At 46.6% G+C, this 14648-nt stretch overlaps 1 protein-coding gene across 3 annotated transcripts in view; it reads right to left on the bottom strand.

Moving 5' to 3' along the window:
- Positions 1 to 2338: 2338 nt before the first annotated feature.
- Positions 2339 to 14648, bottom strand: part of GGT7 (gamma-glutamyltransferase 7) — a 35806-nt gene continuing 23496 nt past the window's right edge. The window contains exons 9-15 of one of the 3 annotated variants that reach the window (XM_049779190.1): positions 11642 to 11769; positions 11423 to 11511; positions 9360 to 9509; positions 9115 to 9232; positions 8114 to 8251; positions 6540 to 6639; positions 2339 to 3102 (exon numbers count right to left, since the gene is read on the bottom strand). In XM_049779190.1, the coding sequence (XP_049635147.1) occupies positions 2939 to 3102; positions 6540 to 6639; positions 8114 to 8251; positions 9115 to 9232; positions 9360 to 9509; positions 11423 to 11511; positions 11642 to 11769 (887 nt within the window). In that variant the 3' untranslated portion in view covers positions 2339 to 2938. Of the gene's footprint in view, positions 3103 to 6539; positions 6640 to 8113; positions 8252 to 8524; positions 8578 to 9114; positions 9233 to 9359; positions 9510 to 11422; positions 11512 to 11641; positions 11770 to 14648 lie in introns of those variants that run through there. The other 2 variants (XM_049779192.1, XM_049779193.1) reach the window with 2 other exon arrangements.

The following is a 14648-nucleotide window of genomic DNA, read 5'->3' as shown; positions in this document are numbered from 1 at the left end:
ATATGCCTTGTACACATATACAAATGTGTAAATAGTACATATGCCCTGTGAAGCCCTGGGTTTGACCCCCAACACAGTGTGGCAACACAGGATATAGCCCCAACAACGAATGATTTAAAAAAATACAATTCCTTTGTCTTTTTTTGCCTGTTTCAATTTTTTTTTGTTTGTTTTTGGGTCACACCCAGCAGCGCTCAGGGGTTCCTCCTGGCTCTATGCTCAGAAACCTCTCCTGGTAGGCTAGGGGGCTGGTGGGGGGGGGGGGAACCATATGGGATGCCGGGATTCAAACCACTGTCCTTCTGCATTCAAGGCAAACACCTTACTTCCATGCTATCTCTCTGGCCCCTCATTTTTAAAATAGTAGATATTACATTATGAGGTATATGCATGGTTAAATAAGATGATGCTAAAATGTTTCACATATAAAGCAGAATAGACTATAAAAACAAAAGCCTATGAAGATTTCTCAGTTGGTAGGAAAAGCTAAACTGGCAAGACCAGAATTTAATTAATATATTTATATTTAGAGTTTTGGGGCCCTACCCATAAGTGCTTAGGGGCTATTCCTGTCATTGGAATTGGAATGATCCCTACTGGTGCTTGAGGGCCCCATATGCAGTGTCAGTGGAAAGAACTAGGGCCATTTGCAACAAATATTAAAGACTTTTTTCTGATTCTCCCATCTTATATCATGTAATGTGACCCCATACAGGTTTGCAACCCACAATTTAAGAAGCTATGAATTATATCAAAATATGATTCTCTTGAAGTTACAATTTCTTTTTTTGGTTTTTGGGCCACACCCTGTGACGCTCAGGGGTTACTCCTGGCTATGTGCTCAGAAGTCGCTCCTGGCTTGGGGGACCATATGGGATGCCGGGGGATCGAACCGCGGTCCGTCCAAGGCTAGCGCAGGTAGGACAGGCACCTTACCTCTAGCGCCACCGCCCGGCCCCGAAGTTACAATTTCTTAATTATATAGAAAAACATTGGGGCCGGTGAGGTGGCGTTAGAGGTAAGGTGTCTGCCTTGCAAGCGCTAGCCAAGGAAGGACTGCGGTTCGATTCCCCGGCGTCCTATATGGTCCCCCAAGCCAGGGGCAATTTCTGAGCGCTTAGCCAGGAGTAACCCCTGAGCATCAAATGGGTGTGGCCCAAAAAAAACAACCCCCCCAAAAAAGCATTGTTGTTCAAATAAAAAAATCATAATGTACTAAGTAATTCACATGAGTTTAACTTCTTGAAAAGAGGCCAACATGATAATTAGGATTATTTGAAGAAAGGAAATTCATTCAGTTAATAAATCAGTGATTTTTATGAATCTTTAAAACAATTAGTTCTGTACAGGTGACTAGAGTATTTTTCTACCACAGATCCAGAAATATGGCCAAGCACTCAATTTCACCAGTGGTACCTTCTTGCATACTCAGTTAAATTCAACACTTCACAAAACTCATAATCACTTTCAGTCTTGGGGAGGGAGGTTCTGGGTTGCCATGATATTGCTGGCAGCCAGCTCTGAAGGTGGTCCCCACCTGCCCCCATGCCAGATTTTTTTTAAGTTTTTGGGTTATACCCTGTGACACTCAGTGGTTACTCCTGGCTATTCGCTCAGAAATCACTCCAGGCTCGGGAGAGCATATGGGACCAAGGTCCATCCTGAATCAGCCTCATGCAAGGCAAATGCCCTACCCTGTGCTATTGCTCCAGCCCCTGGTCCAAAATTTTAAATAAACACGATTATTTAATAAAAGTTTAGTTGGGGGGCTGGAGAGATGGCATGGAAGTAGTGTATTTGCCTTGCATGCAGAAGGATGGTGGTTCGAGTCCCAGCATCCCATATGGTCCCCCGAGCCTGCCAGAAGCAATTTCTGAGCGTGGAGCCAGGAGTAACTCCTGAGCGCTGCCGGGTGTGACCCCCCCAAAAAAATTTAGTGGGGTTGGAGAGATAGTTCAGTGGGTAGGGAGTATGCTTTATGAGGCTAAATTGGGTTTGATCCACCAGCATCCCATATGGTCCCCCAGCATTGCCAGGAATAATTCCTAAATACAGACATAGTCAGAAGTATACCCTGATTACCACTGGGTATAGTTGCCTCACTCCCCCCCTCAAAAGTTTAGCACATAGTCTGGTGCTATATAAATGATATAGATAATTTTCATATTAAGTGAGTGATATTATAATTAGTGAAAGTCTTGGCTAGATGACGATTTTATGAATCATTCCTCCTTGCCCTATAGTTTACTACAGGGAAATCTGAAGTCAGCAACAGGATGAGTTGAAGTTTCCTCTCTCATTCCCATCCCAACACAATCAATCATAAAAGAAGCCAGAGTCAAGGTTAAGCAATTATCTCTCTTTAATTCCCCTTTGCAAATGGAAGCCCCTGAGCTGGTCCCTGCCCACACCCCTCACCCACACCCTGGGGTTCCCCAGATGCAAGGCCTCTGCCTCCACCTGGAGGGAAGAGGAGAGGAGCACACCTCCCCAGGATGGTCAGTTAAAAAAATCCTCATCATTTAAGAAATGAGGCTGGGGACATGAGAGGGGAGCTGGAAGACAAGGTCAGTCCAGGCCACACTGAAGATGGCGGGGTTGTGAGGATCCTCAAGGAGGATTTGCAAGCACATCCCTAAGCTCAGGGCCAGCATGGCGAAGGGAGAGGAGACAGACGAACACATCGTCAGGTTCCTCGAGGTCCTGCCTGCCTGCATGTGACTGACCCTCACCACCGCCACCACCACCAATCATCACCACTGCAGGCTCTGGAGGGGAGAATTTTCCAGTTACTCTGGGGTAGGGATTGCTAAGCATCCCCTCTGGCCCCTAATGTGGGGCATCCCTGGGGTCCCCCTGAGACCAGACCTGGGAGAAGGAGGGACTCTAGGAACATGCAAAGGGGAGAGTAAAGACCCCCCCACCCTGCCTCGCTGGTCTACAGGATGGTGGCTCCAGCTGCATCAGGGCTCCGTGGGTCCTTCACCCCAATGATGAAGTTGTTGGTTCTCCGGCTGCCATGGACCCAGGATAAGACATCTACCTTTTCCACATGATGACCCCTTGCTTCCAGGAACTCAATCTCTTCCTCTGTGAACTCACCTGAAAACCATCAACCAATAGACAAACATACTCAGAGCACTAGATTGGGAGTCCTACCTTCAGCTTAAATCCTGGCCCTCTGTGTTCCATTAAGGGCTGGATGAGGATCTTGGGCAAATTGGTTTACCTCTCTGAGTCTCAGTCGCCTCAAGCATAACATTGGTTTAATCTTAAAACTGAGGTTATTGCAGAAAGTAAAGGAATAATCCAGAAAGCAGAGCTTGCAGTAGTGCATATAGTTAGTGATCAATATTGAGGGCCAGAGTGATAGCACAGTGGGTAGGACATTTGTCTTGCACACAGCCGACCCAGCTTCCATCCCACATCCCATATGATCCCTTGAGCCTGCCAGGAGTAATTCCAGAGCATAGAGCCAGGAGTAACCCCTGAATGCTGCTGGGTATGGCCCCAAAACAAAACATAAAAAAATAATAATATCAACCAATAATTCCTAATACTGGAAGAAAAATAAGGGTGTTGGAGTCTTCATTTCCACTTGTTTTGGCCAGACTGTTACCCTTATTTATCAGGATTACTGGAGAACTCACCAAGCAGTCTTTATGCTTTCTTATATATAGACTATTCACTGAGTAGCTAAAGAGGTCTTTAAATTAATTTTCTTTTTTTTTTTTTTTTGTTTTTGGGCCACACCCGGCGGTGCTCAGGGGTTACTCCTGGCTGTCTGCTCAGAAATAGCTCCTGGCAGGCACGGGGGACCATATGGGACACCGGGATTCGAACCAACCACCTTTGGTCCTGGATTGGCTGCTTGCAAGGCAAACGCTGCTGTGCTATCTCTCCGGGCCCTAAATTAATTTTCTTTTAAAAATTTGGGTCATGGAGCCAGAGTGATAGCACAGTGGTAAGGCATTTGCCTTGCACGCAACCAACATAGTATGAACAGCGGTTTGAATCCCGGCATCCCATATGGTCTCCCAAGCCTGCCAAGGTGATTTCTGAGCACAGAGCCAGGAGTAACTCCTGAGCACCACCGGGTGTGACCCTAAAACCAAAAAAAATATTTGGGGTCACAACTGGTGATGCTTAGGGCTATGCTCCTGGCTCCATGCTTAGGGATCATTCCTGGCAATGTTCAGGGGATCATGCAGTGTATATATGAAATATGGGTCTTTTGCATGCAAATTTTATATATGCTCCAGCTCATTTATCTATCTTCCAGCACCCAAATGAAATATTTTAAATTCTATTTATATTTTATACATCTTATTATTAGTGTTGTTGTTGTTTTTAGGTCATACCCAATAGTGTGTGCATTCTGGGATCATTCCTGGTGGGGCTCCATTGACTGTACGTGGTACTGGGGCACTAACCCAGGTTGGATGTGTATAAGAGAAACTGTATACCTGCTGCACTATTGCTTTGGTCCTGATATCTTATTTATTTTTATTTGTTTGGTTTTGGGGGTACAGGGGTTGGCCACACCCATTGACCTCAGGGGTTATTCCTGGCTCTGCACTCCTGGCTCTGGCTCAGGGGACCATATGGGATGCCGGGGATTGAACCTAGGTCCATCCTGGGTCAGCCAGATGCAAGGCAAATGCCCCACCACTGTGCTATCGCTTTGACCCCTGGTTTTGAATCTTTACTGGCAGTGCTTAGGGGCCATTCCTGGCTCAGTGCTCAGAGGTAGCTCCTGGCTTTACTCAGGGGACCATGCAATGTTGAGGATTGAAATGGGATCTCCTGTATGGAAGGCATATACTAAGCCTATTGAGTTATCTCTCAGTCTTTTCATTTATTTTTTATTTTTATTTTTATTTTTTTGGTTTTTGGGTCACACCCTGCAGCGCTCAGGGGTTACTCCTGGCTCCATGCTCAGAAATTGCTCCTGGCAGGCTCAGGGGACCATATGGGATACCAGGATTTGAACCATTGTCCTTCTGCATCTAAGGCAAACACCTTACTGCTGTGCTATCTCTCTAGCCCCCTTTTCATTTATTTATTTGGACTTTGGGTCACACATGACTGGGCTCAGGTCTTACTGCTGGCTCTGTGCTCTGGGATCACTTCTGGCATGGTCAAGAGACCAAGTTGGGTGCAGGGAATTGAACCCAGGTCAGCTGCATGTTTTTATCCTCTGTACTATCTCTCTGTCCTCTTTCAAAGTTTTTAAAAACCATAAGTCAGACCACATCATTTTTCTTGCTCAAAATCCTCCAACAGTTTCGGTGGCTTCTAGAATAAAATCAGTGATTTTATCAGTCAGCAGTGATTGTTATCTTTACTGTTTTTCCGAGAACTTACAGCTATGAATGAAGCTTATGTACTGCAAATTTCATATCTCTAGATTGTTAAATTTTTTTTCCTTGGGTCATACCCGGCAGCACTCAGGGGTTACTCCTGGCTCTGTGCTCAGAAATCACTCCTGGCTCAGGGGACCATATGGGATACCGGAGATTGAACCCAGGTCCATCCTGAACCGGCTGTGTGCAAGGCAAACACCCTACCGCTATGCTATTTCTCTGGCCATAGATAGTTAAATTTCATTTTGATATTTTATTTACTTATTTATTTTTTCTTTTTTTGAGCGATGCCCAGCAGCACTCAGGGTCACTCCTGGTTCTGTGATCAGAAATCACTCCTGGCAGGCTTGGGGGACCATATGGGATGCCAGGTATTAAATGTGGGTTGGCTGCATGCAAGGCAAATGCCCTACCCAATTGTACTATTGCTCTGGCCCTATTTTGATATTTTAGGGGACTATAAGATGAAGGCCAGGTGTTACTCCTGGCAGGCTCAAGGGGCCATATGGGATGCCATGGATTGAACCCAGGTTGGCTGCGTGTAAGGCAAATAAATGCCCTACCACTTGTGCTATCTCTCTGTCCCCAGATTTTAATTTTACTTTGATATTTGTCTTTGTTCTCCCAAAATACACCAGGCCCATGCTTGCCCTGAATTCTCTGCTTTTATTTGCCTTGGCTTACAAAGTTCGGGATCAGTACTTTGCATTGAACAGTTTGCTCTTCATCACTTCAGATCTCATTTAACATGGCCCAGTTATGGTCTGTCCTCTGCCTCTTGTTGCTGTACTGTCCTGCAGAACATCTGCTTTGTTCTCTCACTTTGCTCTGATTATTTCCCTTTCATCTCTTTGTAAATGCAATTTCCCTAGCACCTAGAATGATGCCTGATGCAGCAAGTATTCAATGCCAGCTGATGAATAAATGGTTTGCAGAATGAACAATAATGTCTTATTTTGCCAAAGGAGAAAACTGAGGCTCAGAGTAGAGACGTATACTGAGACCACATAGAAAGGAAATGGCAGGTTCCAAAGCCCAAAGAGTTCACTACTCTAATTGGGTCTGTTTGAAAGAAATGAAACACCCACTGGCAGGAGCCAGGGGAGCCCCAGAAGGAGCCCTGCTCTCCACCAAACCCTGTGCCCACCCTCTAGAGCTCGACTCTGCACTCACTGTCCACCTGCAGAAGGTTGGACTGCAGGTCCGGGTGCAGGCGGCCATGTGTCAGGCTGTCACTCAAGTTCCGGTTCAAGGTCAGGACATTCAGAAGAACCTGTGGACAGCCAAGGGGCAGAAGTCAGGGCTGTCCCAGGGGGGTTCAGGATGACTTCACAGCCATTATCCCTGGTCTACACTCTTTAGTTTTTGTTTGGTTTTGTTTGATGCTCTATCGACTGAGCTATTCGAGTTCTATTTGGTTTTGTTGGGAGGCAAAACCAAAGCACCTCATAGGGGTGAGTCACTCCAGTAGTGCTCAGTGGATCTGTGGCACGGGGGCTTGAAACCAGGCCTCCTGCATATGAAGCCTGAGCTCAGCTTCTCTCTCTCTCTCTCTCTCTCTCTCTCTCTCTCTCTCTCTCTCTCTCTCTCTCTCTCTCTCTCTCTCTCTCTCTCCCCCTGTCTCTCCCCTTCCCTCCTTCCCTTCTTCCCCCCCCCCCCCTCTCTCTCTCTCTCTCTCTCTCTCATTATCAGGAGTGTTATCTGAATCTCTTAAAAGCCTCAGAATTTACACAGGCCTTGAGATAATGTCCCATTTCACAGTGGGAAAAACTAGCAAAGAAGATTCCAGAGATTAGCTAGAACCAGGGAAGAGGCACAATAAGCACTTTCATCAAATCCTCGTCCAGAAAGGATTCAGACGAGATTGGGTGCATTCAGGGTGGTATGACCATAGACCAGAAAGGATTCATAGTTGGGAATAGTCTACATACTATGGGCACTTGAAGCTTAGTCATTTAGAGGCTGGGTAGGCTTGGGACTAATATGCTTGCCCCTCATTACTGAACTGTTCTTAACATTTGGAAAAAAAAAAAAGTGTGTGTGTGGCCAGAGATCAAATCCAGGGCCTCACACCCAGAAGGCACATTCTCTGCCATTAAGCTATATCTTTAGGTCCAATGGGTTCCAGCTCTTTAATCTCTTTTAGCCTCAGTTTCTTCTCTGTAAAGTAGAAATAATTTACTATCAATGTTAGCTGTTATTAATCTCTCCATTTGACAGTACTGAGGTTCCAGCTTCATGTACTTGGAATTTGGCAGAAATTAGGCAGGGAACCAAAGATGTGTAACAAGACTTAGCATTGGTAACTTCTCACCTACCCAAGTAGGTATCTGGTTCCTGGATCTGGAACTCAAGATATTTGTGGAGCAGTCATGAGGCATTTTAGAGAGTAGCAGGTTCTTTCTTTCCAAATAAGGCCTCAAAGAGCTACTAATCTATTTTAGACACTGAGCTGAGCCTGATGAAACCTGAAGGGTGGCAGAACCCAGGCCTTCTCACTTTTTTTCCTTCTAACTTTTCAGGGTCACTGGTCCCACAAAATTTTCCTGCTACCTGGATTACCAGGCAGCAGCAGGGGCCCCATGTAACTAGCAAACCACACTGCTGGTGGTCTCTGTGCCCAGACAAGCTGGACACAAAGCACACTCAGCCACATATGGTGTGTGAATTGGGAGAAAAACAAGCTGGAGACATGAGGGGCATCTACTACCCTAGCTCCAAAAGGCCCATCCTTGGAGAAACCTTACCTGGGTCAGGCCACTGAGGCCCCGTGCAGCTCCATTGGCGCCTAAGGCGAGGTAGGTCCCACAGAGTCCCTCTGCTGGCCGGACCACAGTGGGGAGCAGAAAGGACAGAGGCCTCTTCCCCGGCTGCACGGAGTTCTCCTGTTGTCCAAGGACCCACACCACCATACAGAGGAGAGATGGAGCCAGGAGGGCAAGGATGGCCTATTATTTTGCCACCCTCTCTCCCATCTCTTGCATCTTCCCCAGGTCCAGTTCTCATGGGAGACTGGCCTTTCCCGGTTTGTGACAGAGCTTTAGCTCCTTCCTTGGAGCCCAATAGTAGGACTGAGCATCTGCTCAGTATCACTCAGTTACAGATCACACATGCTAAAAAGTGCTCAGAGCCTGCCAAGGCACTGAGACTTGACTCACATAGGTGAGGAAACTGAGTCCCAGAGGTGGAGCCAGGCTTTCCCCAGGTCAGACTGTAAAAGGTGGTCAGAGGGTTCTTCAGCACCGCTAAACTCAAAGCCCTATACTTACGTTGGGGATGAAGTGGATCCCTTGTTTATTCCCCCTTTTGTTTCTTTTTTCTTTTCTTTTCTTTTCTTTTCTGTTTTTGGGCCACACCTGGTGACTCTCTGGGGTTACTCCTAGCTATGTGCTCAGAAATCATTCCTGGCTTTAGAGGACCCATATGGGACGCTGAGAATCAAACCCAGATCCATCCTGGATCAGCGGCGTGCAAGGCAAACACCCTACCGCTGCGCTATCACTCCGCCCCCCTTTTTCTGGGTGTAGTTGGGGCCACACCCAGCAGTGCTTCGCTTTAGGGCTGTGATTTGCCTGGCAGTACAAGAATCAAACTGGGGTTGGCTGCATGCAAGGCAAAAACATTATCCTCTGTACTATCTCTCCCACCAGACCCCTTTGCTTTAGAATAGAAGCTCCTAGAACAAGACTCAGGAGTTACCTAGACCCGATTTCAGGGTCCCCTGTGGATGAGGGAAGCAAGGTCCTACCAGGCTGGGTGCGGAGTGATTCGCAGTCCTGTTGGGCCAAGAGAAGTCCAGCATCTGACTGTTAAGCAGGATCCCAGAGGGAGTGATAAGTCCACTGCCAAAGGGCTGGTTCAGGGAGCTAGAGGTGGGAGTGGAGGGATGTGGGGGTGAGGTGAGGCCTGAGCCCTTCCTCCTTCCCTCCATCCCTACTCTCCTTCTGGTCCAGGTGTTCTCTCCTGCTAGGTCCTGAGTATGAGCTGACATACCTGACCATGGCCACAATGAAGTCATCAGGGCCCATGATGAGCACCTGGGCAGCTGTGGGTGCCCCGTCCAGTTCATAGACAGGCAGGAGTGGGGTAGGGGCTGCCTGGGAGTCATTGATGTGGCCCCGGAGATAGGCAGCCTCCACCTTGCTGAAAAGTCAAGGGGGAGGAAATGAACATAAAGCAAGATCTCATCACACCCTCCCTACTCTTGGTGATGATCTGTTTGTATGACTGTTTAATTCGTTTCTGCCTCCCCTACTGATCCACCAAGGTCTAGGAAAGCAGCTGATTCAGGCATTTGGGAACCATCCAGGAAACCATTGATTTGTTTTTTTTTTTTGTTTTGTTTTGTTTTTTGGTTTTTGGGCCACACCCGGTAACGCTCAGGGGTTACTCCTGGCTATGTGCTCAGAAGTTGCTCCTGGCTTGGGGGACCATATGGGACACCGGGGGATCGAACCGCGGTCCGTCCAAGGCTAGCTCAGGCAAGGCAGGCACCTTACCTTTAGCGCCACCGCCCGGCCCCGAAACCATTGATTTGTATGATTTTATTTAGGCATTACTCTGAGTCTCTTCTAGATCCTAATTTTGTGTGTGTGTGTGTGTGTGTGTGTGGTCACACCCACTGGTGCTCAGGGGTTACTACTGGTTCTGCACTCAGAAATCACTCCTGGCAGACTCGAGGGACCATATGGGATGCCAGAATTCGAACCACTGTATGTCCTGGATCGACTGTGTGCAAGGCAAACACCCTATCGCTGTGCTATTTCTCTGGCCCCTAGAACAAAGTTTTAGTAAGAGTTTATTCCAGCAGATTAGGAGAGATAATATAGCAGGTATAGCATTTGCCTTACATGAAGCTAATTTGGTTTGATCCTGGTATCCCATATGGTCCCCTGAGCACTGTTATGGGTAATTCCTGAGTGCTGAAAGCCAGGAGTGAGCCTTGAGCACAAACTGGGTATGTTTCAAAACATCCTACTCTCTGCAAAAAAAAAAAAAATAATAATAATAATTCCAGGGAAATTTTGTATGCAGGGATTTGCTATTAGGTTTTTCCCCAAAAGGATAGGACTTGGCAATTGCAAACTCTCAATAAGCATTTATTGGATAAATCAGTAGAATTATTTAATATGGGTATGTGTAATACATTTATTTTTGTTGTTATTTTGGGTCATATCTGGTTGTTCTCAGGGCTTTCTCCTTGCTTGGCACTCAGAGATCACTCCTGGCAATGTTCAGTGTATCGTTTGAGGTGCCAGGGATCAAATCTAGGTTGATTGCTTACAAGGCATGTTCCTTACCCTTGTACTATCTGAATCCATGGTCTGGTCTTATAACTATTATGCTGCTTATGCAGATACATAATAATCAAATCCACATCACCTCCAGTATTTGATGCTTCAGAAAATTTTTTTTGGCTGGTTTGTTTTTTGTTTTGGGGCCACACCTGGTGGCCTTCAGGGGTTACTCCTGGCTCTCCAGAATTACTTCTGGAGATCCTGCAATTGTGGGATGCTGGGACTGAACCATCAGCAGCAGTGTGCAAGGCAAACACCCTACCTACTGTGCATTTGCTCTGGCTCCCATGGTGCTTCAGAATTCTTTTTTTTTTGTTTTGTTTTTGTTTTTGGGCCACATCCGCTGATGCTCAGGGGTTACTCCTGGCTATGCACTCAGAAATCGCTCCTGGCCTGGGGGACCATATGGGATGCCGGGGGATCAAACCACAGTTTATCCTAAGTTAGTGCGTGGAAGGCAGATGTTTTACCACTTGCACCACTGCTCTGGCCCCAGAATTGTTATTACTATAAGGCTTTCGTATTCTACTAATAAAGGGGAATGGGGACATATGGACTTATATAGGTTCCCTGTCAATTTTACAGAATCTGGGAATTAGAAAATATAAAAGGGGAATCTGGGGGTACAGGAAGAGGACACCAGTGATGTACAGGCTGGTACTGACTTGAAACTGACCTGACTGTCCTACTAGATGCTTTTCACTTGATCCTTCCCCCTCACCACCATCTCCACAGCCCCCAGATCTTCCCAGGACTCACCTGAGCATGTCATCCATACTCTCTGTGATGGTAGAGTCATAGGCAGGATCTCCCAGTCTGCTGGCCAGGGCTAACGCAATCTTTAGAGTCTGAAAACAGAGCAAAACTGTGGATGAGGCTACCTAACCTTTCTGCATCCACATCCAGGAGAAAACTTGAAGGTGACGTAGCCTAGACCCCACGAGTAGTATCCATTCACCCACTTAAAGCCTTTCTTACCTCTGCCACCCAGTGCAGAGCCTGTTCTCTGGCCACCAAGTTGGTGAGGTTGAAACCCTCGAGAATATTGAGAGCACTGATGAGGGCAGGGCCTGTGTGTGGAGGTGGTGGACTGAGAACCAGGTGGCCTGAAAGGACAAGAAATTAGCAGGTGGCAGGGAAAGATCAAGGCTTTCCAGATCTTTTTTTTTTTTTTTTGGTTTTTGGGCCACACCCTGTGATGCTCAGGGGTTACTCCTGGCTATGTGCTCAGAAGTTGCTCCTGGCTTCTTGGGGGACCATATGGGACGCCGGGGGATCGAACCGCGGTCCGTCCTAGGCTAGCGCAGGCAAGGCAGGCACCTTACCTCCAGCGCCACCGCCCGGCCCCGGCTTTCCAGATCTTATCAATACCCCCTGTGATGGACACTCTAACCTAGGGAAAACTTCATGGAGAAACCAAAGAATCCACCCATGTTCACATGGCAAGCTGAGAGAGGGATGAAATTCTGACTTAGAGGGCCCGGAGAGATAGCACAGCAAAGTTTGCCCGGAGAGATAGCACAGCAGCGTTTGCCTTGCAAGCAGCTGATCCAGGACCAAAGGTCATTGGTTCGAATCCCGGTGTCCCATATGGTCCCCCGTGCCTGCCAGGAGCTATTTCTGAGCAGACAGCCAGGAGTAACCCCTGAGCACTGCCGGGTGTGGCCCCCCCCCAAAAAAAACAAAGAAAACAAAAACAAAACAAAACAAAACCAAAAACACACAAAAAAAAACCCCCCAGAAATTCTGACTTAGAAACTTGGGTCTTTAATTTCCTCTTTTGCAAAGAAAACAAATTCTTGAGAAGATTGTGATTTGCCTAGGATCATTTTACAGGCCTTTGGCAGAGGGATATATGTTCCTTGCTTCAGATTCCTGGTGGACCATGAGTCCCCTTTCAGTTCTTCGTATAGGCCAGGAGGCTCTTTAGCGCCCCTGATGGGATCAGCTTCCTCTTTCTTTTGTAGGTTCCTGGTATTAGATGTTTGAACATATGTCCAATAAGAAATATTGGACATATAGTACTACTAAAAACTCATTTAATCCTAACAATGGGTACAGCTGCCACCCCCACTATTTGATAAAACAGAGACACAGAGAAGCAGCCAATACAAGATTACAGGAGACAAGGAAGACCTCTAGCAGAATCTAGGCCTGGGAGAGGAAATGGAAAATCAAACATATATTCAGTGTCTACTCTGATCAAGACAACTTCATCATCCTGTCAAATCCTTATGGGTAGCCTGGAGACAGACATTCTTTGTATTATGTGTGTATGTGTTTTGGGGTCATATCCACTGGCTCTGTGCTCAGGCATGATCCTCTGGTGGAAGTTGGGGGACTAAATGTAGTATCAGGATTTGACTCTGGTCAGCAGGAGGCAAGGAAAATTCCTTAACTCTGGTATTATAACTTTAGATCAGAGGTAAACAATAAAAATTATCTTCCTTTTAAGGAGGAATCAGAATTATAAGTGATGGTTCTTGTTTTCTTTTTTTTTTTTTTTTTTTTTGGTCACACCTGGCATCGCTCCGGGGTTACTCCTGGCTCTACACTCAGAAATCGCTTCTAGCAGGCTTGGGGGACCATATGGGATGCCTGGATTCGAACCACCATCCTTCTGCATGCAAGGCAAATGCTTTACCTCCATGTTATCTCTCCATCCCCAAGTGATGGTTCTTAAATCTAGGTCTTTTTTTGTTTTGGGCCACACCCAGTGGTGCTCAAGGATTACTCCTGGCTCTGTGCTCAGGAATCATTCCTGGCAGGTTAGGGAGAATCATATGGGATGCCAGAGAATGAACCTGGTCAGCTGTGTGCAAGGCAAATGCCCTCCCCGATGTGCTATTGCTTTGGCTCCAAACCTAGGTCTTTCTTAGTTCCAAAGGTGTGGTCTCTCCTCTATTTCTTGTTCATATATGATAGAGAAATCTGGTTAGAAATTAAGACCTAGGGGCTGGAGAGATAGCATGGAGGTTTGCCTTTCATGCAGAAGGACAGTGGTTCGAATCCCGGCACCCCATATGGTCCCCCAAGACTGTCAGGGGCAATTTCTGAGCATAGAGCCAGGAGTAACCCCTGAGCACTGCCGGGTATGACCCAAAAAAAAAAAAAAAAAAAAAGAAAAAAAAGAAAGAAAGAAAAGAAATTAAGACCTAGAAACCTGGACACAGAGACAGGTTCTCTTGAAACTGAACTTAAAACATAATTTAAATCACCTTGAGTCTAGAGAACCCAAAAATCCTCTTAGAGTTCAGGAATTCTCCATGTTAAGTGAGGTTCAGCAAGAAATATAAACTTTATTTATGTTGTCTTTTTTGTTTGTTTTTGTTTTTCAGCCACACCCGTTTGATGCTCAGGGTTTACTCCTGGTTAAGCGCTCAGAAATTGCCCCTGGCTTGGGGGGACCATATGGAACGCCGGGGGATCGAACTGCGGTCCTTCCTTGGCTAGCGCTTGCAAGGCAGACACCTTACCTCTAGTGCCACCTCACCGGCCCATTTATGTTGTCTTTTTCTTTTTCTTTTTGGTTTTTGGGTCACACCCGGCAGTGCTCAGGGGTTACTCCTGGCTGTCTGCTCAGAAATAGCTCCTGGCAGGCACGGGGGACCATATAGGACACCGGGATTCGAACCAACTACCTTTGGTCCTGGATCGGCTGCTTGCAAGGCAAAGCCGCTGTGCTATCTCTCCGGGCCCTATTTATGTTGTCAGTTTGACTTTCTGGTTTCTCCACTGGCTTTCAATTTGCTGGGTTTAAATTCTATTTCCTCCCTGAACCTCAGTTTTCTTTTGGCATAATGAGGCTGTCTTTTTGGGGTGGCCAGGTGGTGATCAGGAACTATTTCTGAAAGTACTTGGGAGCCCTATGCTGTGGCAGGAGGTTGAAACGAGATTGGCTGCATGAAGGGAAGAGCTTTAACCTCTGTATTTTCTCTATGACAATCTTGAAGAGTTCTAACGTAAAGCTTAGATAGACTAAGGT

Source organism: Suncus etruscus, chromosome 9, assembly GCF_024139225.1.
Source record: "Suncus etruscus isolate mSunEtr1 chromosome 9, mSunEtr1.pri.cur, whole genome shotgun sequence".
NCBI lineage: Eukaryota > Metazoa > Chordata > Mammalia > Eulipotyphla > Soricidae > Suncus > Suncus etruscus.
Note: the sequence above shows the minus strand (reverse complement) of the source record. Positions and strands in the feature narration are given on the sequence as shown.